The 26818-nt window shown below is 35.5% G+C and overlaps 2 protein-coding genes across 4 annotated transcripts; one reads left to right on the forward strand and one right to left on the reverse strand.

The window, feature by feature from the left end:
- Window positions 1–4282: 4282 nt before the first annotated feature.
- On the forward strand, window positions 4283–13286 carry LOC107789350 (T-complex protein 1 subunit theta). 2 transcript variants are annotated; one of them, XM_016611146.2, is made up of 13 exons: window positions 4283–4601; window positions 5508–5770; window positions 5856–6002; window positions 6084–6245; window positions 8047–8124; window positions 8573–8706; window positions 9995–10067; window positions 10154–10231; window positions 10321–10443; window positions 10684–10778; window positions 10871–11080; window positions 12633–12690; window positions 12997–13286. In XM_016611146.2, the coding sequence occupies exons 1-13, from the start codon at window positions 4466–4468 to the stop codon at window positions 13063–13065; spliced, it is 1626 nt and encodes a 541-aa protein (XP_016466632.1). In that variant the 5' UTR covers window positions 4283–4465; the 3' UTR covers window positions 13066–13286. The 2 variants fall into 2 exon arrangements, with proteins under 2 accessions (XP_016466632.1, XP_016466633.1); XM_016611147.2 differs by lacking the exons at window positions 12633–12690; window positions 12997–13286 and adding an exon at window positions 11726–12088 and having other exon boundaries at window positions 4293–4601.
- Window positions 13287–13953: 667 nt separating this feature from the next.
- Window positions 13954–18292, reverse strand: LOC107789349 (pheophytinase, chloroplastic). 2 transcript variants are annotated; one of them, XM_016611144.2, is made up of 6 exons: window positions 18071–18292; window positions 16661–17390; window positions 15790–16016; window positions 15465–15656; window positions 15225–15381; window positions 13954–14373 (listed from the first exon to the last, which is right to left on the reverse strand). In XM_016611144.2, the coding sequence occupies exons 2-6, from the start codon at window positions 17360–17362 to the stop codon at window positions 14134–14136; spliced, it is 1518 nt and encodes a 505-aa protein (XP_016466630.1). In that variant the 5' UTR covers window positions 17363–17390; window positions 18071–18292; the 3' UTR covers window positions 13954–14133. The 2 variants fall into 2 exon arrangements, with proteins under 2 accessions (XP_016466630.1, XP_016466631.1); XM_016611145.2 differs by lacking the exon at window positions 18071–18292 and adding an exon at window positions 17862–18017.
- Between the last annotated feature and the right edge of the window lie 8526 nt (window positions 18293–26818).

Genomic DNA, 26818 nt, shown 5'->3' on the forward strand with positions numbered 1-26818 from the left:
GTTGACTTGGCTCTTCTTGAGAAAGAGAGCCTAAGTCTCCAAAATTGACCCAACAAGGAATTGGGATGGACTCAAGAGAATTGATAGTCCCAATTAAAGGGTTAAACCTCGAGAGAGTAATTACCCAACTTGAACCCTAGTTGCTTGAGCTAATTTGCCTACCCATTTGGTCTCGAGAGAGTCAATTGGGCAAAATCACTCTCTCTACTGAGAGGTGTGAGAGTGGGTAAAATTGTGCAACGGTTATAGCATATTTCCCCAATCATGTCAATCGAACCTTAGAAGCATTTACCTGTCAATTAGCCACCTAGGTGAAAGTCACTACCCTAGTGCCTTTCTACCCATTAGATTCAACTCTAGCAATTTTCTTATTAGCATAATTTAGTTCTAATTAGTAATTGATAATATTAGTTTGTTAAAGAAAATTCAAAAGATGTTTGGAAGTGACATTTGGAACAATTACACAACTCTAGTCTAGATAGATACTCGACTCTATTCCTAGCTCCCTGTGGAAATCGATCTCGACTCTCATATCGGGTAAAAGCTATTGCGATCCTCTCTTCCTACTTTTTAGTAGTGTGGAGTTGGTAGCGATCATCTAAGCAAATAGACGATTCTCCAAAATGAAGGATAAATCTGACCAAGCGTCACTCGATATTCTCGACAAAAATCGAGGATCACCGGGTCTATCGATGGAGAAGAAGAGCTTACAGGACCCAAAGTAAAGGGATATGTTTACACGCTGAGGAAACCTAGGTTTATATGTAGTTATATCCTATTCCGGAGAAGGGATCTCTACTTGTACTGCCTTTCCCCAGCGGCAATCTAATTTCACCTTCTTTATGTCAATTATTAGACTAACATACCGAGACATGGGTTCGCATCGGCCCGGTACCGAAGAAGGTTTATCAATTTTGAAGTTGGAAGCTGTATCGAAAGTCCCTAGGAACGCACTCCTCGATGCTGGGGGCCACTACTACCTTTTTTCTCTTAGACGAGCGTGACAAAGAAAGGGCTTCCCCTTTTTGAGGTACTGTTTTAGAAGTATTTGCCATGGTTGTAACAAAGGTTTCAAAGCAAGTTGACAAAGAACTGAACACGAAAGAAGGGTGAAGGCATGAAACTATTAATGAGGACTTGAAGATTTGAAGATGTTGCAAAGTTTTGAAAGATAGAGGATTGGAGTATTTATAAGTCACTAGGAGGAGTTGAAAGGGCGACCAATAGCGGTTTGTGGGCTTTTCGAGAACCGTGTTTGATAAGACCCCTGTATAACTTTTCTGTCACACCATTTAATGATCCACGTGGCTGACGTCATAATGGGGGTATCGAAGAAGCAAGAACTCAAGATCTTTTCTTATTATTTCATTCTAAGAAACGCGGGGACTATCTGTATACAGCCAAAATTGGAGAGTTTGATTATGGGGCTACTATGCCTCTCCACGCCTAACCTCGAAGAAGCTCGAAGCGGGGCATAAGGTGCAACCCCAAGGTGAGTCCCTTGAGGGAGCACATCGAAGACTCATTGTGGTCAACCTCGGAGCAGTACAATCAATGATCGTCATGGAGAGGCGGGAAAATTCCTGAATACACGTAGTTAGAGCTGACCAGTCTGCAAAGGATATTACTAATCCGTACTAAGTCATTATACAACTGTACCAATAGCATTCCCTTATTATTATTAGACATGTACTATGTTGGGATTATCCTTCCTATATAAAGGGGACCCTTGTCATCTTGTAAATGATTCAGATTATTACACAACATATTGAATACAATACAATATTCTTTGCTCTTTGCTTAAACAATTATTATTCACATTTATTGCTTATTCTTTCATTGTTCATTCATTGTTCATTTATTATTCTTCATTTATTGCTTATTATTAACCGCAAATGACCATCTTTGAGGCCCTCGTTATCATTGATCCCCCATCGATCGCTCATCGCTATTAGCCCATCTAGACCTCGAGGTCCAGCATCATAACCATATTGGTTTGTATTTCTTATTTTCTTTATTCACACTTATCATCTATTGCCTAACAACTAGCGTTAAGACAAATCACGTATTTTTAGAACCACAAAATCAAATATAATTGTAGTTACCATTTTCAAGGTAAACAAATTCATAATCTCGAGGTGGAGGCAAAAGGGTTCATATCGTGCCGCGATCTTAAATCGGGCGCTTGTTGGGAGGCAACCCAACTTTACTGCTTTATTTTATTTTATTTTAAATTTTTTTATTGTGTTATTTTGTAGATAAGTTTTATTTTTATTTATATTTGTAGGGACATGGAAAGCAAAGCTATTGGAAGGATGCAACAGCAAGAGAGATGGTTGGAACAAAGTGTGGGATGCTCGCACAAAGGAAAATAACTGGGCGAAGTCTAAATACCCCATGAGCTGCTAGTGCTTCGGCCTACCAATGAGTTTCTTTTACCCTCTTATTATTTATGTTGTGCATTTGGGACAATACACAATTTTAAGTGTGTGATGAGGAGATTGTCTTGGTACTTTCTATGCTATTTCAGTTGTGTTAGTTTAATTGATGATTTTTTTAAAACAAAAATTTGGACTTTTCCTGACGATGGATCACCTAGATAGCTTTCTTGAGGGATTTAAGTCTAAACAAAAAAATACAAAAAAAAAAAAAATACAAAATAGAAAAATACAAAAACATGTTTTTTTTTTCTTAGGTAGTAATAACCCCTCGCGATTTTTCTTTGTGCCTCGGTTCATTTTCATGGGATGTAACTTAAACCGCGTAGTAATTTTCTTTTTAGAGTAGTATGTAGGAAATAAAGGAGAAGAAATGATGTGATTCACATCTTTTGGCTTGTATGATGGTTGCATACTTTGGTTCTAGCATGTGTTTCACCTTCCCTTAATTTTAAATATATGATGATGCCCTGGTAAAAATGAATAGCATGTGTTATGACTCCTATGTCTCGTTTGCTTGACTAGTGTTCACTTTGTGCTTAGTGCTTAATATATCTCTTGGATTTATGAACATTTGTTTGATTGAGGTCGGGATAGAACTGTCCTTAGTGAGTCGCATGCCATGTGTGAAGTGAGTTCTTTGTATAGTCCATGTTATGTATTGCTTGAGAAAGAGTGCATATTTAGGTTTTTGTCGAACAACGTCACTCCTAAGGTATGAGAGATCAATATGGCGGGTTTAAAAGCAGGATTAGAGATAACGAAGTTTTGACGTGATAATAGTGAGCGATAAATAAGTGCGAGCTAGCATAATTCGAGAGAATATGACTAATACATTATTGTAGTTGCTCGAGAGAGAATTACGATAAGTCGAGTGCTCATGATCAGTAGAGAAAACTTAGGCTGTAAGAGACGTAGCGGGAAGGATTCCGGCAATTGGAGAGTTCATAACTCTAGGCTTTTCTAATCTTGTTTCCAACCCTTAGTATCCCTAGTTTCTAATTTACTTCTTTAATTTGTTAGTTAAGTAGTTAGACATAAGAATCTTAATATTTATAACTTAAGAATTATTCGAGGTTGTCTTCTGAGTTATATTGAACAGCTATAGTGAAACTTTAGTTTTCTGTGGGATTCGACTCCGGACTTTTAGACCAGATTATATTTTCAGCAACCATTTATCCTTTTTAGGACTAGAGTTGAGCGTGAACAGTACTCTTATGGCTTGTGTTGATCTCATTTCTATATAGAATTCATAGAGGCCATGACTTTCTCTATAAGAAATCAACTACGTAACGAAGATACACATATTATCAAGTATAAATAGGTAAAATTCCACATTTGTAGACGAGAGACACTTTTGGAAAAAATGAGGTAAACAAAGTAAACAAGGACATTGAGTATAAGCTTAAATATAAATTTTTTTAACGGGTTAACAATTTATTCGATAAAAAAATTGAGTAATTCGCTCCCAAATCATTAAACTATTAATTATAAAATCTCAATCCGTTCATCAATTACTATCACGATAATCCGATACCAATAAGCCATCGATTCAGTTCGATTAACTGTTGCGATTCGATTTTGAACCGTCCTAACCACCACTAGTTGCCTGTAACCAACTATTGCCGAACTTTGAAAATGTGTTACTCAAACAAATTATTTTTTATATACCACATCAGCAAAGATTTTCTATATTTTGTTGATATAATATTAAATTTTATCTAAATTTACTCTAATAAATTCTGCACATTCAAATATTAAGGAAAACAATAGCCTTAATTAGTTAGATTTCCAATTTAAGTTTAATCTAGGAAATTATCCCTTTTTAGCTTTTGTCATCGTTATTAAAATATTGAACAGGCTAATAGGAGAATGTGTATTAGGGCTTTATTTGGGTTTCCCTCTTCTCTTCACTTTACTCTCTCTCCCCTCAGTGAATACAAAGAAGCCTTCACAGCATTTGCTAGGGTTTAAGGAAGAGAAGAGTCTTCAGTAGAGTTTTCATCTGTCTCACGAGATCAAGAAAAATGCAGCCCTATGGAATACAAGGAATGCTGAAAGAAGGCCACAAGCATCTTTCAGGTCTTGACGAAGCTGTCCTTAAAAACATCGATGCTTGTAAACAGCTCTCCGCTATTACTCGAACTTCTCTCGGCCCAAACGGTACTTCCTTTTTCACCTTTCCTTTCCCGAGATCTTATTTTTACACAATATTGTTAAATAGGATCTGTTTCAATGAGATTTGTTTGTATAATACCTTTTTTGATAAGCAATGTGTATGTTTAAAACAAGTTATGGATATTAGCCGCTGACCACTTTTTTTGTTCAATGGGTATCATTTCATAGTCAATCTACTAAGAAAGTGGCATTTTTTGGTGGATAATGCTAATGTAATGCTTTAATGCTATACTTGAAAAAACATATGAACAGCACTTCATTAATGTTCCCACAATAAAGAAGAACAATCTTAGTGATACATTTATTGAGAAAATTATACAGTAACTACGGATAACATCTCAAAGTTTGTATCTTGTCATCCTTTATGGTGTATTCTCGAAAATTGAACGATTTTTGATTTTTCCACTTATACGATGGCAGAGAGCATAGACATTTTTAAATTTTTTAAAAGGATTTTTTACTTCCATCCCGAAGATTTTGAATATTTCAGAGATGAAGGTGTGAATGATTATCCTATTGCTTTTATATCCTTGGCCAAAGGTAAAATTGATATAACGTTAGTCTGATAAATAACCATTGACAGGATACAAGTTTCTTTTCCATTTTATTGTATTTTCTATGGTTATTTCCCATTTCACTTTAATAGTTGTTAGTTGCAGAGGTGCTCTAAAATAATAATAATCTAAGTAGATAAATAAAGTAGACATTTTGTCAAGGGAGCTCATCGAACTTGGCAATATGTAAGTTAAATCGGGAAAGACTTAAATAGTTTTTGAACTGTGAAGGAGTGTGTTTGTTATCAGGAATACATGATGGTCCATGCATGCTCCTTTCTATTATCTTTTAGATAAGTTACTTTTGTTCACATCTTTTTGTCATTTATTTGTTTAGGTATGAATAAGATGGTTATCAACCATCTGGACAAGCTTTTTGTCACAAATGATGCTGCCACTATTGTCAATGAACTTGAGGTCCAGCACCCTGCTGCCAAGATATTGGTTTTGGCTGGAAAGGCACAGCAAGAGGAGATTGGCGATGGAGCTAATTTGACTGTTTCATTTGCGGGGGAGCTCCTCCAAGGTGCCGAGGAGCTCATCAGGATGGGGTTGCACCCTAGTGAGATTATCATTGGTTATAATAAGGCGATAAATAAGGTACATTATATGTTTTACACTAATTGTGCTTACTATACATTGACTAGTGATCCGAGATTTACTCGCTAGTGTTCCACCCTTGCAGACAATTGAATTATTGGATGAGCTAGTCGAGAAAGGTTCTGAAAATATGAATGTCACAGACAAGAATGAAGTTATTTCACGAATGAAATCTGCAGTTGCCAGCAAACAGTTTGGACTAGAGGATGTCCTGTGTCCTCTTGTTGCTGAGGTACATGACCTGCTCTTCGCGTAGCATTCTTGGTGGGTTTTAACCGTCTTGCTTTCTAATTCATCTATTCTTGTTGTGTAGGCTTGCATTCAAGTGTGCCCTAAAAACCCAGCAAACTTCAATGTGGATAATGTACGTGTTGCAAAGCTCTTGGGCGGGGGTTTGAATAATTCCTCCATAGTCAGAGGTATGGTGTTGAAAAGTGATGCTGTTGGGAGTATAAAGAGGATAGAGAAGGCAAAGGTGAGCTGTTACAAACTCATTCCAGAAATTCTTTTACAGTGAAGTCTAGTTAAAATGTTACAGTCTATATTCATTTCCCTTTGTTATTCAGGTTCAGCTGTTGTTACCCTGTCTGATTGTGGTTCAGATTTTGACCTTCACTTTGCCTTTTGTGCTATTTTCACCCATTTGCAAGAATTATTTTAGCTTTCTTCTTTTCTATTTTTTTTTTGAATAAGTAAGGTCTGTTTCAGCTTTTTCTTCCTAATCTTCCATTTCTTGAGCGGATAAAACTGCTATATGGTAGTTGTAGGATGGTTGGTTATTTACTTTTTGAAAACAGTTTCTTCAACATGCTTCATATAAAAATAGTTTCTTCGGCATGATACAAGAATTGTCAGTTGTAAACCAACCAGTTATATGAAGATGCAGTTTTCATTTTCTAGGATGTTCCATTATGTTTGGTGAACTTCTATTAATTATGTTTGAACTTTTGTTTTATTTTTTATTTTAAATCTAATTAAATTGGGCTAATCCATGCGTTAGAAGCATTACCGAGACAAGGGTTAGTTGCTTAAGCATTGGATGATAGTCATAACATGATATCACAGTTTATAATGGATGACATTTACTTTTGCTATTGTGGCATATAACTGAGACATTATAATGGATGATATTTACAATCTACAATCTAAGTCCCACCGTAAGAAGATTAGTAATTTCAGTGGTCTTGCTGCACCAGTTTTGATTGTTAGTCTGCGTGGCTTGCTGGAAGATTTGGGCTTCAAAACTTAATAGTTTGATTATACCTGGATGCCTGTATTCCGACACAATCTTCAGTTTTTCTCATCCCTACCTAAGGTGAGCTTCCTCTCCAAAACCGCTCCCTACTTATTTCCGGGTTGAAGTGACGTCCAATATTTTCTCACTTTTCTTGGATAACTGCTTCCCTCCTGTACCCTCTTGCTTTTCCTTTCCTTCACATCATGAAGGGTCAGAACTAGACCCCAGCACCTGCTTCTTCCATGGATTGTTGTTTTCGCAAACCAAATTTTCGTTGTTCCTCATTCGTTTTTCTTCATCCTTTTCGACATCTGTTGGGGGCACTACACGAGTTTTTCACATAACTAAGGGGACTATAGTAGTTGAAAATGCTAGGATAAGGGTTGTGTCATACATATTGGGGGCTTAACACCCCCTCCCCCCCCCCCCAACCACCAAAGCAGATGGGACAAAGCTACTGGGTTGGAGACATAATCCGGAAGTTACTGTTTAAAGCAACTATTTATCATAAAGCCTATGCAACCGTCGATATGGGCTGGAAAGGCATACTTCTAAAACAAAATGAATATGTGCTCCCTTGATCCTCTATGTTTGGTACTCCCTCTGTTCCAACTTATGTGGCACTCTTTCCTTTTTAGTCAATCGCAAAAAGAATATCACCTTTCCTTATTTAGGAATAATTTAACTTTAGAATTCCTACTTTACATTTGATGATTTGATTTACAGCCATGCAAAATATTTATGGTTTGTTTTAGACCACAAGTTTCAAAAGTCTTCTTTCCTTTCTTAAATTCCGTGAGGAAGGAGTATTTGCTTGCTAGTTGTATGCATGGAAAATCTTGGCTTGTTCTCGTGTGATTTGCTTTGGCTTGTATTGCTTAATTACTGTTACCATTATCAAAAAATGTCCTCTCAGGTTTGGTCCCTAGTTGTAGTTGTAATGACTGGCTACATTAGCATACACACAGTTGAACTGTCATCCTCTTAGCTTCAGCCTTCGCTTGGTTTTTTGCTTTACGAACCATCTACTTCGATGCAGGTCGCCGTTTTCGTTCAAGGCGTTGATACATCTGCGACCGAAACAAAAGGAACAGTTCTTATTCATAGTGCTGAGCAGGTAACTCATTGGGACTATACTGCTTTTTAATTAAGAAGTCTCATTGGTGTAGAAAGTCAATGCACAAGTATTTTGTTGTTTCTGGATGGAGTTAAGAGATGTTAATTGACTTAACGGTGGTGAACACAGAAAATGATAGATGATGCATTTATTTGTTATAAGACAGGAAATGCTAATTCTGATTTCAATCTGATTTCTGTGGCCTTTTTTACCTTTTCAAGAAAAAATCTGATTTGTGTGGCCTCTGTTGTAATAAATTTTCTATGTACATGAATTGTAGGATTAGGCTTTGAAGTCTTAGGATTAGCACCACTCTGAATTAAAACTTGAAGTTATTTAAATTCCAAACAAAGTTATTTCCATATGTCTTTCCCTTTTATTTTATTTACCTATTTGTCTTTCAGCTTTTTCTATCTGTCAGTAATCTCTTTGTCTCTTGCATTTGCAGCTTGAAAATTATGCAAAGACCGAGGAAGCTAAGGTGGAGGAACTTATTAAAGCAGTTGCTGACTCGGGTGCCAAGGTCATTGTCAGTGGAGGAGCTGTTGGAGAGATGGCTCTACATTTCTGTGAGCGTTACAAGTAAGACGAATACTGTATTTCCTTTTACATATGATGTTATTAGTTAGGGCCTTTTTGTGTACTTCTTTATAAATATGTTTCTGGGGAGTTATATGATTTTCTGAAAATGAGCAGCGAAAAGAAGCTAATTGGGGGGGGGGGGGGTCATCATGGGTCATTTGTCTGCACATGTACTTACCCATGATACTCTTAATTTATATCAGAGGATTGAGCTTTTGATTATCTTAAATTTTATTCAAAATACACCAAGATGGTTTCAAACTGTGTTTAAAAATAAAGTTAAAAGCGATTATTATCCCGGAAAAATCTATGCAACTATGGTGACTGATATTCTCTTAGATTTTCAACAATAGAATTCTTTAGCTTCTCAGTAGGGAATGTGATGTTATAAAATCTTTCTCATCTTGCTTGGGGATTGTCGATAGTTGGCAAAGCAGATCCTCCTAACTTGGCCTTTTTCTCCTCTTAATTCAACTATCCAACCAACAATTAAGCTCTTTCATATAAAGCATCATATAGTGTTTTATGGCTGGTATCCTTTGGTTTTGACTAATTGAGCTTCCTGTTCGTTGGAGAAAAAGAAAGGGACTTTAGGGGATTTTACATTAAGTAGCAATTCAAAAGGTTTTGGCTTGTGTAATTTATTCTCTGTTTTTACTGCTCTTGTTATGTTGCTAATCTTCCTATGCTTCACTTATGCTTTTTTGGTACATTCAGTGCTTCATATTTATGTAGTTGGACTTGTACTATATTTAGTTGAAGCTTTTCAAAATAGAAAGGGAAAACTTTTGAACTGACTACAGTAATTGTGTCATCGTGTTAAAATGCTTGTGATATAACTGACTATAGATGTTTGTTGCCCTTATACACCCCCCTCCACCCCCCCCCCAAAAAAAAAAAAAGAATATCTGTTGCCTCTCAAAGAAAATTCTTTTGACTTCATAGGTAGTCTTTGCTTTATGCTAACCAGACTGTTTTAATGACCTCTTCTGATTTTATTTTTACTTATAGACTAGTTTATGTTTTCACATCTGCCAGGGTATAATCTGGATCTGCTTCATATAGATTCCATTTTTGTTGCCTCTCAAAGAAAATTCTTTCGAATTCATAGGTAGTCTTTGCTTTACGCAAACCAGACCGTTTTAGTTACCTCTTCTGATTTTTTTTTTTGCTTCTTAGACTAGCTAATGTTCTTACATCTACCCTTGTGTAATCTGGAACTGCTTCATATAGATTTCATTTTTTTTGAGAAAGGTATCATTGAGATTTCTTTTTTGTTTTTTTGCAGGCTTATGGTGTTGAAAATCAGCTCCAAGTTTGAACTCCGTCGTTTTTGCCGTACTACTGGGGCGGTTGCGCTTGTAAGCAAATTGGAACTGTTTCATGATTTATGTTAAAAAATAACACTTAAATTTCTTATAACATTCTTCTTTGATTGTGAAAACAGTTAAAGCTTAGCCAGCCAAATGCAGATGACCTTGGCTATGTTGATTCTGTTTCAGTGGAGGAAATTGGTGGTGTTAGGGTAATTATCTTAGATATTATATTTGCAGTCAGGTTCATCAGTTTAGCTGGGATTAACAGTAAATCTGGTTCCTTAAATATGTAATATAGGTTACAGTTGTGAGAAATGAAGAAGGTGGAAATTCTGTCTCCACTGTTGTGCTGCGGGGAAGCACTGATAGTATCTTGGATGACCTTGAAAGAGCCGTTGATGATGGTGTAAATACATACAAGGTAGCCGAAGTAAAAACATAAAGATTTATCACCTGCTAGCTCTTTTCCTTCGAGGTTCATGCATGCATAATAGTCTGTTGTGATTACTTGTCCCTTCATTGTTGCTTGGAAATAGAATTGGATTTCAGAATTACATTTTGAAACGTGATTACTGTAATTGAGGCATTGACAAATGATGGATAGCTATGATTATGTCCGGTTATAATCTTGAATACTTTGATTGCTCTATGTTTATTTCAGGCAATGTGCAGAGACAGTCGGATTGTACCTGGAGCTGCTGCTACTGAAATTGAGCTGGCTAGCAAGCTGAAAGAATTCTCTTTCAAAGAAACTGGGTATTGTTTTTGTTGCTTTTTCTTCGCATATGAGCTCTCGCCTATCACTGCAGCCCAACTTTTCTGTTGTGTAACTCCATTGCTATTTTCAGGCTGGATCAATATGCAATAGCAAAATTTGCTGAAAGCTTTGAAATGGTTCCTAAAACGCTAGCTGAGAATGCTGGCCTCAATGCAATGGAGATTATATCATCCTTGTATGCTGAACATGCGTCTGGAAATACCAAAGTGGGCCTTAACTTGGAGAAAGGTGCCTGTGAGGATATCTCTGCCTTGAGTATATGGGACCTCTATGTTACCAAGTAAGCTGCTCTTTTCTTGGTGTTTGTTTTCATCTTCCAGTAAAATGTGCTAGAAAGGACCTACGCGAGCACAAAAATCTAGATCTTCTCACTTGTGCTTGTTCAGTTCTATCTTTTGCTTGAATAAATTTCCGCTAGCATGTCTATAGTTGATTCAATAGGACTGGAGTAGCATTCAATTGATTCAATTTTTACTGCTGCAACAAGAGGGAGTGAACTTACAAGCTAACTGAACTTTTCCAGAATGACATATTCCTAATGTTAATGTTCGTACAGTTGTTCTTTTTATAATTATTTGGCAAGTTAATTATATAGCTAGTTTCTAGAAAGACTCTTCTGTCAATTGTGAGCAATCCCCTAGACTTCAAAAGAGTACTCAGATTATTGGTTTAGTTTCAAAAGGCAATTTCGTAGTCGGTGGTGTCCAACCATATGGAAGATTTGCTAAACAGAGGCACTAAAAAGGTGACTTTCTTTCACATGGTGTGAAGTGTGGGATGCCATCTTGATGTTTAGTACTATAGTTGTTATTGTTTGTGTAAGATGCATGGGGTGAATATGGATCATCTTCTACTAGTAGTAGCTGTTCTTCAGAATTACGAAGCCTGATATATTCCATATGTTACAATCACTGGCGCTTCCTAGAGTAATGGCTGAAGCAATGGCAAGCTAGAGGGTGGAAAAAATGGATGCTGAAAACAAAGATATGGACGACTGCTCCATTATGTAACTTTTGGTCGGTATGGAGTTATGCTTTTAAGGATAAGTCTTTTGGTCGGTATGGATAGTAGGAATAGTAGAATTTGAAAGTGTCAAAATTTTATTGTCTATCGTAAAAGCTCTCATTTCGTTTGGTTTTTGTGTAAGGAGGCTGGAGGACACCATTAATGTATTAATGGTTGGTCCGAGAGACTTGATATGTAGTAGTGAAACAACAATGTTATATGGTGATCAGATCTTGGTGTATTATCAATAAAATATATAGTATTGATTTATTAGTTAAAAAAAGTTAAATTGGGTCCTCCCCTTGCACACTAATGTTACTATTCTTATTGTCATTATCACTTTTTGATTTGTTTATTTCCTGACAAACTACTATTTCATGATTATGTATTCTGTACTCTGAGTAAGAGTTCCTTTTTGGTGGATTCATTAGCTTTTTATGCTAATCCCTATTCCCTAATCAGTGTTGTCAAAGGCGCGCTTAAGCCCTGAAGCAAGGCGCAGAACATGATGAGCGCTTCCCCCGCTTTGTATGCGCTTTAGTGTCGCATCAAGGCTCTAAGACATACTTTTCCTTGCCAATGAGTGTAATCCTGAAAAGGCGACATTAAACAATTGATATTTCACTGTATCGTAAAAAAATTCAATTTTTTTGCCCTTATAAAAAACCATATACATATTTTTACTTTTTCTCCAGTTGCGCCTTTTTTCATTAAAGCCCACGCTTTATTTATGCTTTGCGCTTAAAGCCCCAATGGGCCTTAGAGATTTTTTGCGCTTTTGGCCTTTGATAACACTGTCCCTAATGCATCTTGGTCCATTTGAGCAGGTTTTTTGCTCTAAAATACGCTGCTGATGCTGTCTGCACAGTGCTTCGGGTAGACCAGGTATCTTATTGCCCTGTATTAGCTACTCATTTCATGTTTTACTCCTGAGAAGTGCACAATTTTCTTCCACCTTGTGAAAATTTCAACTGTCTTAGTAGTTGGGTTGATACAGATGCATGGAAGAATCTCTGAATAATAGTTAGATTACGATCATCGATGATAGAAAAGGGATAAGAAAGACCTACTATTAAAAACTGATCGACGTTCATATTTGACTACTTGTGCTTTTTTGTTTGCTAATGTAGTTTTTATTCAGTTCTGTTTTAAATTTTGAGTAGGTTTTTAATCATCTATTTTTCGCTGCAGATTATAATGTCAAAACCAGCTGGGGGTCCAAGCAGGAGAGATCAACCGGCAGGGATGGATGAGGATTAATCTTTAGTCTCCGATTTAGGGGTCGGTTTAGTACGGTTTTGAAAGATTTCGGTTCGGTATTTTTTATTTCTGATATTGAAAATGTTATACCAGTACCATACTGACTTGTGTGGTTTGGTTCACTTTTTGGTTTGTGTGGTTCAGTAATTTTGGTTTTACTCTTTAAAGTTATATTGTATTAACCAAACTTGTAATTGTGATTCATGGGACTGATTTTCAAACTCAAGCAAGAAAGACAAATTAAAAGAGAACATATTAAATCAAACAGGTTAATGATGCTTCATTCTAAAACCAGACAATTTTTGTAACCGGAATGTATAAAAGTGAAGAAGTCAGCCTTACAAGTGTCGCTTGTCGAAATTTTATATTAGTGCACTAATTTCATTCCATGTATAGATGTTCTTTATCCGAGCCCGTGGGAAGTTCAAACATATTTTCTACCATTTTTAATAGGAACAATACATAAAACCCTCCCTCTAAATTTTGGTATCTTTTGCGGCTTACACACTTGTATTATTTCGTGTTTGTATTACTCTTTTGAACTTTCTTTGGGTATCTATTACCATCCTGGACTGGAATCTGGTGAGAAGTGATCATCATTCGGCAAATACGTGAATTTTTTGATGGCGGTGTGCATAAATTTGTAAAGCTTACTCTTTCTTCCAAAATCTGATGGGAAGTGTCATATTCTCTTGTCGGAAAAAACCACGTGTAACTCAACCTTATTGATTTAATAAAATACTGTTGCTGCGTAAACTACTAAAATCAAAAGAAAATTATAGGAGGATTAAGTTAGCTTGATTGTTGACATAGTAATTCTTATATTGCTGTAAAAAGCTTACTCGTTTTCTAGTGACTTTGATCGATAAACCCATTTTCATGTAAGCATTTTGGGCAATCATAAGTATGATTTAATCAAGGGGCAAGAAAAAAAGTTATATATGCTGACCTATATTACAATTTACATTGCTAAATTGTTATGTAGCCAAAAAACATTCAGCTTACTATCGGTGGGAAATTATCACACATGATATGTGAAAAGAAAAAAATGAGTAAATTTATGTGCAGTTATGGAGAGTAAACTCCATATTGGAATCGAGATTTTAGAAACATGCGAAGCCTCTCCCATTGAGAAGTCATTGACCCGTAAAATTGCACTCTTACTGCTTTTTTCATTCCTTGCCGAACAAATTCCAAGTCTCTGACAATGTCATATTCGATGCTTTCTGGACTATCAAGCAGTGGCAATGCAACTGAACTATGCGATTCGATGTTCTTGATCCATCCACGCAGCAAAAAATTCACAATCTGCACATGTAATATCATTATATTCAGGGGCGAAACCAAAATCTAGAGTCGATGGATTCAGATCTAGTGTCAGTGTGGTTCCAGAACAAGTGTGATCTTATGTACATGTCTAAATTTTTGCATATGTATACATAGTTTTAGCAGGGTTCGGTGGAACTCACTGAACTTGCTCTTGATTCGTCAATGCTTCTACAGTGTTTCAAAAATGACTTGGATAAGCACTTGTCGGAATTCAGAACTTGGTTTAAGAGGTATGAGGTAAGGGGCTGGGAGAAATGTATAGTACTATATTTCAGTGGCTGAAAAGGAGCAACAACAATTTCTTGTCGTATAACCATAAAATTAATAAATAGGCTTTTAAGCATATGACTCTGAACAAGTCTATATTGCCCACTGACCATTTCTAGTGCGGTCTGTTTCAACGTGGTAGAGCATCCTGAGTAGCAAGGTAAGCTTGTTACCAACCAATGGAGCCCGATGCACTAAGTTTCCGCTGTGCGCGGGGTTGGGGGATGCACCGGACTATATTGGGTCTGTTATGCACCATTGCGTTGCATTTATGCAAGAGACTGTTTTCACAGGACAAAGAAATCCAGATTCAAACTTTTCTTTTGCATTTGACTGACATTCCTCTATCCCTTATTGTTTTATGTGATACTTCGAAGTCCAAATATAACAGTAACCATTCATCTAGTTTGGAGTGGCAAAATGTTTGGATTAAGTCTTGAATTATGTTACTACGTAACAAGTTATGAAGAAAACCTTATGAAGAGATGGTAACAATGAGGAAACATGTTGACAACCAAGATCAAATGTCCAAAGAAGATGTATAGCTTAGTAAGACGGCCTACCTCTGGGACTTCATCATGGGGGCAGTGACCAGCAGGGCTAATCTGATAATATGGAGCTTCAGGCAATTGGCGTTTCACTTGTAGTGCCCAAATAGGCATCACCCAGGGGTCTTCTTTTCCATACATGAGACAAACGGGCACATTGTTCATTCGACACCTAAAAATAGCAAAGGTTGAAGACTTGAGATTTCCAACATTAAGAGAAGCCCAATGCAGTTATGTAATACTTGCTTTACCTACCCATTAAGTGCCTCCTTAAAACTTAGTTGTCCCCTAGGAGCAAACATTATTGAGGTTAAGGATGCAGCTGCTGCAGGGTGTTCTGTTATCTCAAGAATACTGGAGAAAACTTTATCCACTTTTGTGGTATGATCAGCGTAAACTTGTTTAAGCACCTCCGCAATGCTCTCGGGAGCACTAATTTTCTGCCATCTGAAAATGAAGCAAGGGAATAAGTATGAATACTGAACAAAAGCCCTGGTCTTAAATCTAATCAGTATTATAACTGGCAAGAAAAAGATAAACTTCCTCGGTATAAATTAAAAGAGCAAGTCATAGCACTCACACAAGTTCTGTGAGCTTTCTGATAGTGGTGGGAAGAGGAAAAGTCCCAGCCCATGGAAACAATCTAGATAATCTCGGAGATCTAACAGGATTAGGGAGAAATCCCCAAAATGGGGTCGCATTAAGCAAGGTTACACCTTTCACCAATTGAGGGTAGTATGCTGCTAAGTAGAGGGCAACATATCCACCAAGCGAATTTCCCACAACGTAGACTGGCTCTTTAATAACCTGCACCATCAAAAGATTATACGAATTTATTTGTTCCTTATGAGCAAGATTGTTCTAAAAGCAATCCCTCAAGTCTAAATCAATCAATAACTTGGAAGACTTATTAAGAAGCCCATTGCACCATCATAATTAACTGTTTAGTCAAATAATCTTAAGCTTCCCTGAAGATTCAGTTGTGTCTAATAACATAATGCTGTAAGAACAGGAAAAAGAGCATCGGAGAAACATTACACGTGAAGATCAACTATAAGATATCTTCCAAAGAATAGAGAACAAACAGCATAGTGTTATACAATAAGACATACCTACCTTGAGTCTGAGATCATATAAGCATTAGGTAAAGTTATAGCCATGCAATTATACATAAGTCAAACAAAAAACATACTAAAGTTCCAAGGGATGGAAGTCTGCTATAATGTAGCATACTGTCATTGACTGCATCAATAGCGTGCTCGTAAAGCCTTCTACAAATGTTTATAAGTTCATCTTTCTACGAAGAATACTAGACACATGACCCGAAATAGAACAGGTAATTAATAGAAAGAACACACAAGTTAAAAGCCAGCAATACATCGATACAATTGCTTAAGTCTGCGCAATAACCACTTAGAGGAAAATCATAAGGACAAAGATAGAAACGGTACCTCTTCAATAAAATAACGTACTTGGTCCCTCCATAAGTCAACAGAATAGACAAGTTCTTTTGCCCAAGGTTCTGCTTCATCTCCAAAACCCCAGACGACACTGTTTCCATCAGGTTCAGATTCATCTAATCTTTTGGACTGCAAAGTTGGATCCTCGCATGGTAATGACTTCCCTTGTCCAAGAAAATCTAATGCCCATACTCTGTGATCACGACCAAGATCTTTTAATTGCTTTTCATAGTGAAAGGAGCCAACACCAAAACCAGGAAGAAAAAGTATTGGTGCGGAGTTAACATTTTGACAACCAGATTTCTCATAATGAACTTTCAGTTTGGGTTTCCATTCCCACAAGCAGCTATCGACCACAGCAACAGAGTCGGCTTTAGTTTCATCAGGTAAACTGGGAACGATAACCTTTGTTACTGATTTAGCACTACCAGTCACATCTTGGGTACCGACTTTCCCATCTATAATATCTGAGTTATAGCTTTCACTCAAGAGACTTGAGTCGACACTGTCAAATCCTTTCAGAGCAGTGATAGTAAGCCTCTGAGTCCTCTTTTTCTTTATGCTATAAACATCTAAACCAGAATACAACCTTCTTTCTTTTACTATGGGAAACTTTGCCTGATTTGAAATTAGACATTTGCTAACATTTACAATGCAATAATAGGTTGTAGAATAGCAAGAATGAACTTCCATCTTGGAGTCAGCTTTCTAAAATGAATACCTGAAATCAAGAATGTATCGAAAAACAAAGCCCTTAGTTTATTATCAAAGAATAAGCTAAAAAGTACAGGATAGTAATGCAATCAACTCAAAGAAAAGGACTATAGGATGTCAGTAATTTACTTCTTCACATGTAATTATCACTTGAAAGAGCTCAATTAGTCAGGCTATATGATCAATCAACTAAGACCGGGTTCTTTTACTACTCAAGCAAATTCTACTTCCTTTTTTCTTAACTAAAACTCGTTTCGTCTAACTACAACATCGTCCAAATAAAAGCTTGGATTCATCCATCTGGGTATAAATCAAATCAGCCTGATCTAGAAAACCAAAAACCTGAGCAAATATTGCTATAATTTCTCCTTCTACTACAAGTACGATAACTGAAAATATTATCAATATTTCACTTGTGCAATATTGCTAGATTTAGAGAGAAGCAGATCATACAGAATAACTAACAGGAATAACTTACTTGGAAATTGACAAACCAAAAAGACCAGTTTTTCATAATTCTTTTGGTAATAAGGAAACACAAAGAAAACATAAAAGCCAAATTAATGAACTTAAACATCAAGGAATTAGAAAATCAATCTTATTATTACACAAAGCTCAATTATTAGTAATCACAAAAAAGGAAAATATAAACAGAACTTAACTTTTAGTTGCATAAAATATTACTACCTTTAATCAGCTACGCGAGATAATTGATCAGCAGAATCTCCACGAAGAATATGGGGTTTGGACATTCCCTTTTTCTCTTTTTTAATATTCAGTTGGCGGACTATTCGTTAATTATATATGTATTCTACAAGACTCCACACAATAAGAGATTGCTTAAAAACACGGCATCTCTTTAGAAACCAAGAAAATTGCGATAAATGACACTTTAACACGCTTGTACATGATTATAACAGAAAATTTGTTATCCCTAAATAACACTCCCTCCGGTTTAACTTTAATTAATTTTTTGGTCTTTTTTTCGTGGTCAATAATATTTAATTTTTTTCACCTTCAGAATTGTCTTTAGAGTGAAGAGCCTAGGGGCATTTGCTATATTTTCAATGAATAAACTAAAGCTAATATGATCAATTTTATTGTTAATTAACCTAAAAGGTGGATTCCTTAATATGTGCAAAAATAGCTAAAAATCAATTAAAGTGGACTGGAGGGAGTACTCCCTACTAATGTATATTTTATTATGCAAGGAATAATAATGCAAAATATAATACACCAACTAAGCTCCCGTTGGACATAGATTTTGGTTATTATTATTGAAAACATTATTTGTTCATATAATTTGATCAATTTTTGAAAAAGGATTGAAGAAAAGTTTTCAAGTTCCTAAAACTGGTTTGGGCCAATTTTGGGAGAATTTTTTTTGGCTCACAAAACTTTAATAATTGTTCAAGTAAAATGCATGTCAAAATATAATTTCAAATTTCCAAAAATTATTTTTCAATGTAACTTTTTAATTTTTATTTTTTCAAATTTCAACTAAATTTATGTCTAAACGCTAGCTAAGCCTCGATCTAAAACAAGTTGGAATATGAAAAGTATTGCAAACATATTACGAAAGATATTACTTTACTTGTATATCAGAGACTAAATATTGTATTACTGGTATAAAAATTTAGATTAAAATGCAAAATTCAGTAGGTGGGAAAGGAAAAAAAGGAAAAGAATGGAGTACACGAAACGAATTAGTGTAGCCAATTGGGCCACCACGTGATCCGGTGTTCAAAGTTGATTGGATTTTGGTATATTTGTCTGCATGCATGGTGGGAGCAACATAAATGTGGAAAATTCAAAGGCAGATCTAGTGAGAATGAGGCTATGAAGAGTGAAATTAGATGGACCATTAAAAAAATATCCAAAAAAACACCTCGTTTATTTCATGTATCTTATTTTAGACCGACAATAATTTCTTTATCTTCCAACCTTTACAAAAGTCTTGAAAATATTGCTAAAAAATCAAGGAGACTTCTTGTGGATGATTATGATTATGTTAAAAAAATTCTTGAAAAAGTATTTAATGAACAGTTAAATCCAACCGACTATTTATGTAAAGATCCCATGTTAAGACTTACGTATTTGAATGTATAGTAATGGTAGTAAGTTGGGATGTTATCATTTTAGTCTGTGTCAGAAACTATTTATATTCGTTACTCAAAAACTTATATAAAATCTTTATAATTTTTGTATATAAGATACAAAATGTATATATACAAAAAAATATATACTTTTCGACTATTATTTTGAGCGCGCAATGTAATTTTCCCTAGTAAATTTAGCATTTAGGAAAGTTGTGCTAACTTAGCCTTAATCAGAATTGCATGCTTGCAGCCCAAAGCTATGGCTAGGCCGTAAATAGGCATTTCGTAACAGGTCTTGGACTTGACTAGATTAGTTTAGTTCTTTGTTTTTTTGGCAGAGTCGTGTTTTGTTTAACCGTATCAAATGTTTTAATATAAGAGAATGTCGTGTTTTTACTTTAATGTTTTAAAAATGAGGATGTATCGATTAACTATAAATTGTGGTAATTAGTTAGCAAATGCTGATGCTTGATTATGAATAGAATGGAGTTCGTGAGTAAACGTTGCTGAAACGGTGGAGAATGTGAACATATTCTAAAGGAATTTTTACCTCCTATAGCAAATGTTGATACCTTATTTATTTTAAATAATTACCCTTTTAAAAAATTATATTTCATAGCTATCTTTTGATTTTTATAGCCAAATATCTATTTATGGCCACCTTCTATCCTTAAGCCATAACATACGCTTTGTATTATTTTTCTCTCTCATTCTTTCAAATTTTTCTCCACCCTTTCTCTCTCAACTCCAGTCTTTCTCCATGAAATTTTCTCTTGGTTTAACGAATCAGATCTCATGGGTACTACAAGTTGACATTGATCCTAAGGATGCAAAAATCGAACAAATGTCTAGGGACGAAACCAATAAATTTGGTCTACTTTCTTGGGAATTCGTCCGTCGCCATGGGCTGCACCTATTCGGCACAACTTCCACATGGTTCTTGTTGGACATTGCTTTCTATAGCCAGAATCTATTCCAGAAAGATGTGTTCAGCGCAATTGGATGGATACCAGCAGCCAAAACCATGAATACCGTTCAAGAAGTTTACAAGATTGCAAGAGCACAAACCTTGATTGCACTACTTAGTACAGTACCAGGGTACTGGTTCACCGTGGCATTCATCGATGTAGTTGGAAGGTTCGCGATCCAATTGATCGATATACTTCGGATACAAGATTCGTAGAAGAAATACTTCTGTTAATATATTTCAATGTATTTCAATGTATCTCTCTATATTTCATTGTATTTACTGTCTTTTCTTTCATTGTATTTCAATGTATCTCGCTCTATTCTATGTATTTTCATTGTATTCATTGTCTTTTTTTTCATTGTATTTCAATGCATCACGCTGTATTTTATGTATTTCATTGTATTCACTGTCTCGCTATATTTCATGAATGTATTCATATATTTTTTTAATCAATATAATTTATATATTCAGATGTATTATATAATTTCTCTAAAGATTGCTATGTTTTTGGGGTGTTTTTCGGTTGAGAATCTTTTTTATAACTGGAAATACAAAATTTATGTGTTATAATTGAGTTGTTGAGTTATATTAGGAGCCTATTATGTTAATTGATTCACTTTTCGTTTAAAAATAGTGTAATTCCCTGTTTCACGCCGTGAATACAGTCGAATGCAATAATCTGTCAAGCTGTAATCCCTTGTTTTACGCCATGAATACAGTCGAGTACACTCGAATACAAAAATCTGTGTAGCTGCAATCCCCTGTTTTACGCCTAGAAATGCTACTGTATTCATAATACATCGAATACACTCTAAAAATCTGAAAACATAGCTATAGGAAGTAATATAGTAAATGATAGCTACAACTAGCTAATAACCACTAAAACATAGTGGTTTCTGTAAGTTTCTCTATTTTAAATCCCTGTTGCACGATTTTATCTCTTGAGAATTGGCTACGGTGTAAAAGGGGGCAAGTGCACAATATGCTATTTAGAGATTAACACTTATTTTGTCCTGAAATTTTAAACTATAAATTTTAAGTTAAGGACAAGTAAGGACATTTTTGTCCCAAAAATTTAAACTGAAAAAATGAAATTCAAAATGTACTGGCTAACTCCTAAATAGTAACCCTTTAGAGTGGGTACATGGTGTCATTTATACCTAAAAAATATGGATCCAATCTAGATGGATTTGAACCATGAAAAGCCTAGATTGGGTTGTTGTACAATGGGCAATTGCATATTATGGGCCAAACCAAAGGGACTCCCAAGTACATTGGGCCACAGCGTCCAAGAAAAAGGCTCCATCCGCAAATTTGAACAATATTTGGTTTATGTTTGAAAGAAAAGTAAGTAATTGTACTTAAAATTGAAAAATACTACTCCTGCATTGAAACTTTAGAGACAATCCGCCTGTGGCAATCAGTTAGCCGGTGTATTTAGCTGTCAAAGCTGGCCAGCTCAACTTACTCAATTTTTCGTTAATTAAAACATGTATTTCCGATACTCAGATAACGTTAATCTTTGATTGTATAAATAAAATCACCTCTTGGAATTAGTCGTCATCTTCTACCCTACCAATCTTACAGGACTACTAGCTTTTCAAGAATTTTATATACTGTTAAGAGGATAATTATCAATAGTAAAACTAAAATCGGGCGAATGTAATATAGTAAGCGGGGAAAAGTTTTCATAAGAGTCATAATTAGACAAATGATTGTTATTTTTCTAAATGTTTCATCATTCATGTTGTACCGGTGCGGAGCTAAGGCATATGGTAATTTCTCGAAAAAACTGTATTGTTATATAAGGTTAAAATTATTTTTTACAAATATATAATACACGATCTTTTTTTTTTTTTTTTACTTCGGCCACACTGTGTTTACAGTACAGTTACTCATGGCTTTAGTACTTTGCCCTCTTTCAACAAAATCATAGCTACAACAAACTTTGGTTGTTTATTCTCTCATAAACATGATTGATGATTCCATTGCTTTTCAAGTTCAATCATTTGATGATTCCCATCCCAAGATGCTCCGATGCAAAAAGAAAGTTTCATTTTCTCTCTATCTCTATTTTTTGTTTTCCTTCGGAAAAGCAATCAATTATGACTTTTGGACCTTCATGTTTAAGCTTTTCACTTTACAGCATTTGCGCAGCTTATATTTACACATAAAGTTAGATTCAATCATTCAAATAGTTTTTTTTTTCTCATTTCCTACACTAGCTAAAATTAAATGATTCTTTGTTTAATATCTCTTCTTCGTAATAGTATTGGCAATACTATAACTTACTGCGATAAAGAATTATAAAGAGAGAATACGAGAACACATGTGCTGATGAAAGATGATAAATACTCGATGAAATAGTCAATATTTTGAAGAAAAGAAGAAGAAGAAAAGAGAACATACATATGTGTTTTCTTTATTTGAGGTACATTCTAATTGTAATAAATTAATGTGTCTCGCAATGGTTAACGTCTTAACGAAACATCTGAAAATTTCTTGTTTTCATGTCAATCTACAAGTGTCCACGAAAGATACTCTCTAGTCGTTGACCTTATCGCCATGGGGCAAAAGTCAATGAGAAAAGATATACATACATACATACAATTACCCGACCATTTACTTTAAGGTTAAATGATATCTTCGTATTTCATTCTTTTTTTAAGGAAAAACTTTTGTGTTAATTTCTTTTAAATTAGTTTGATGTAGTATAAAAATCTTACTTTATTTTAACGCTTATTCATTAAATTTTTTAATTCATATACAGTCAAATTTCTCCATAATGTTTGGTCCGAAATTTTTTTGCTGCTAGAGTAAAGTGTTATTATAGAGAGCATATATTGTAACATAACGTAAATAATCGGTTTCAAGGAAAACTTGACCATTATGCGACGTGCTGTAATATAGATGATGATTGTTATAGAGAGGTCTAATAGACGCTCATACTTCAAGTCTCGTTTATGACTTAATGTAAGATACTAAGATATATGACTTTTATACACATATTTATCACTTAATCATGATAAAGTAACACAATTCAAGGGGAATATATGCAAAATTTTGCATAGTTCAAGTGCAAGTCTTTTTATGTTTACCCTCACCCTTAAATTTCTTTTAAAATAGATCTCTGCTCTAGAAAATTTATTTTTATTTTTAACCCTTGTTCATTAAATTGTTCAGTCCATGTATGCTCATACTTCAAGTCTCATTTATCACCTAATGAATATGTATTTTTATATACATTTATCATTTAATCATGATTAAATGATATAGTTCAATGGCAAATTTGAATGATTTCCGTTGTAAAAAGGGACATGTGTTGCAAAGCCTCTGTCCTTAGTCACAAGGGAATTACCCATTTTGATAACGGCAAGTGTAAATTTTGCCCTCCCCATAATAATGGAAGGTAAATCAAGATCTTGTTAGAACATGCGCAGCGGAAGCAAACATAATTCAGATATCACATATATATAATCTAGACAATGACTTAATTACGGAGATTAGAAGTACTAACCTTTCGAAACTGTTGCACAACTCGTTCATAGGACAAGAATCTAGGACTGCAATCTTCTGCTATGCTCCAAGTAAGCTTTAGACGAAAATACTTGTGTGGACAATTATTACTACTACAAAGAGTGAGTTATTAGGTGAAACTGATCTTCTATTTGTAGCACAAGAAATCAGGCCAAAATACAGCCACAAAACTTGTAGGATTCTGCTGAGGTAGTAGACTCCTATTCCAACTCAAATAGAGAACTTTTTTCTCAAGTAACTTCCTTTCTAAGTCTGTCAAGGTTTTAACTAGGTATAGCAGAGACCACATAAATAATAAAAGGCTACCAATTATGGTATTAATTTTAAAATTTTGAGTGAATTAAATCCTACTATAATTAATCACCGTTTATTCCACTAAAAAATTATAATTAAACTCCTCAATATGAATTTCAACTCGCCGATACTTGTTTTAACTTCCCGTATTATAATTATAAATACCAGTTAATTAAACTAAATCACTAACAATTTAATTTAATCAACTAATTAAATTCTTTATAATTTCGCTTAAACTATTTCATGTGACGGATACAAAATTCACCGGCTGAGTTTTCACATGAAAACTTATAAGCTTACATAAAGGGGTATTATCAAACTCAAGGTCGAGTCATGGGCTTTATCAACTAATTATTATTTCACAAATATCATTCGTTATTGTCCAGTCTATTAGGCATACAATAACTCAACATAGAGTTGTATCTTTTGATAAATTAAATGTAACGACTCGGTCGATTATTTTGAGAGTATGAGCTCCGATCCCCTATTTATTGCTTCCTCTGTTTTATTTTGTGGTTACTTGACTCACCGGAGTGCTTGGTGTCGGGTTTGGGAGAGTTTCGGAGTGAAATGTGACACATAGTCCCTAAGTTGAAGTTTAAGTTGTAAGAGTTGACCGTAGTTTGACTTGTGTGAACACGACTCCAAAATGGAGTTATGTCAGTTCCAATAGCTCCGTATGGTAATTTTGGTCTTAGGAGCGTGTTCGAATGTTGAGTTGGAGGCCCGTAGGTCATTTTGGCATTAATTGGCGAAAGTCGAGAAGTTGGAAGATTTTTGGAAAGTTTGTCCGGGAGTGGACTTTTTGATATCGGGGTCGAATTTCTATTTCGGAAGTTAGAGTAGGTCTGTAATGTCAAATGTGACTTGTGTGCAAAATTTGAGGTAAATCGGACTTGATTCGATATGTTTCGACATCAGATGTAGAAGTTAGAAGTTCAAAAGTTTATTAGGCTTGAATCGATGCGCGATTTACGATTTTAGTGTTGTTTGATATGATTTGAAGGCTTGATTAAGTTTGTATGATGTTTTAGAACTTGTTGGTATATTTGGTTGAGGTCCCGAGGGCATCGGGTGGATTTCGGATGGCTAACGAGGTGAAAATTGAATTTAGAAGACTACTGAAGGTTTGCTGATGTCCAATTCTGGTTTTCTTCTATGCGATCGCGTGCGTAGGTACGCAATCGTGAAGACTTGTTTGGGGGCAGCTGGATTTTTGCTCTTCGCGTTCTCATAGTTAGGGTCGCGATCACAGTAGTGATGAAGCTTGTGCTTCGCGAACACGTAGGTAGGATCGCATTCGCATACAAGGAGTTGAGGTAGACGGTTCAACACAGTTGTGCTTCGTGATCGCGTGGGCGTGTTCGTGATCGCGTAGGCCTGGGAGTTCGTTTATTCTGCGTTCGCGTGGTGCCAACTGCATTCGCGAAGGCCATTTCTGGGGGCATCCTTGCTTTCTTCTTCGCGATCGCGAGGTTTATTCCGCGACCACGTAGTGTAATAACTGGGCATCAGAACTTAAATTTTAAAATCAAGGGTTTACTCTTATTTTTTATTTGGGGACTTTGAGAGCTCGGATTGAGGCGAGATTTTGGGGGATTTTTAGAGAAAATATTTGGGTAAGGATTCTTGACTCATTTTTGATTAACTTTCACTAATCTATCATTAATTCCTTCATTTAATTAAGGATTTGGGTTGTGAAATTGGGGAAAAATGGAGGGATGTTCTTAGGTCGAATTTTGAGGTATTGATTGAGATTTTTATATCGGATTTGAGGAATTTTTGTTTGGGGGGACTCGTGGTTAAATGGATGTTCAAATTTTGTGACTTTTACTCGATTCTGAGACGTGGGCCCGGGTTAACTTTTTGAGGCGATTTTCTAATTCTCTGCTAAAATCATAATTTCATTATTTAGATTAGTTTCTCATAATTATATTTATAGTATGTAATTACTTTTGTCTATATTTGAGCCGTTTGGAGTCAGAGAGCTGAGGGAAAGGCCCTCTTATTGACGATTGAGCGTGGTTTGAGGTACGTGACTTGTCTAACCTTGTGTGGGGGAAATCCCCTTAAAATTTGGTACTATTGAGATAATTTGCGATATGTGATGCCGTGTACATGAGGTGTTGAGCGCGTACACGGGCTAAACGTTGAAATTTCGATTTTCGCTAAGCAGCTTTTTTTGTTTTTATTTTTTATACCTTAATTGAGTTATTTTAGCACATGTAGTCTTCATGTTTATCCTAGATTCACATGTCTACCTGCCCTATCTCTTATTTGTAAATTGTGCTACATGCTTAGTTGAATTACGTGCTTTCTTGATATCATATCCATTATTTAACTATGTTCCTTACTCGAAATTGCTACCGTTGAAATATCATTATTTTAGTTGTTATGTTTGGTTTCCATGATTATTGTTGAGGTGATTGTTTGGTTGTGGCACGAGGTTTCTGCCATGCGGATTGTTATTTGGCACGAGGTTTCTGCCATGTAGATTGTTATTTGGCACGAGGTTTCTGCCGTGTAGGTTGCTAT

Source organism: Nicotiana tabacum, chromosome 22, assembly GCF_000715075.1.
Source record: "Nicotiana tabacum cultivar K326 chromosome 22, ASM71507v2, whole genome shotgun sequence".
In the NCBI taxonomy this organism is placed as follows: Eukaryota; Viridiplantae; Streptophyta; class Magnoliopsida; order Solanales; family Solanaceae; genus Nicotiana; species Nicotiana tabacum.

Coding starts and splice junctions, on each gene's coding strand:
- LOC107789350 (XM_016611146.2), top strand. CDS start 4,466: ATGCAGCCCTATGGAATACAAGGAATGCTGAAAGAAGGCCACAAGCAT. Junction 8,125..8,572: donor TTATTCATAGTGCTGAGCAG/GTAACTCATTGG, acceptor TTGCATTTGCAG/CTTGAAAATTATGCAAAGAC. Junction 11,081..12,632: donor TGGGACCTCTATGTTACCAA/GTAAGCTGCTCT, acceptor CCATTTGAGCAG/GTTTTTTGCTCTAAAATACG.
- LOC107789349 (XM_016611144.2), bottom strand. CDS start 17,362: ATGGAAGTTCATTCTTGCTATTCTACAACCTATTATTGCATTGTAAAT. Junction 16,017..16,660: donor TACGTTATTTTATTGAAGAG/GTACCGTTTCTA, acceptor TTGATGGTGCAG/GTTATTAAAGAGCCAGTCTA. Junction 14,374..15,224: donor CCCATGATGAAGTCCCAGAG/GTAGGCCGTCTT, acceptor TTACATGTGCAG/ATTGTGAATTTTTTGCTGCG.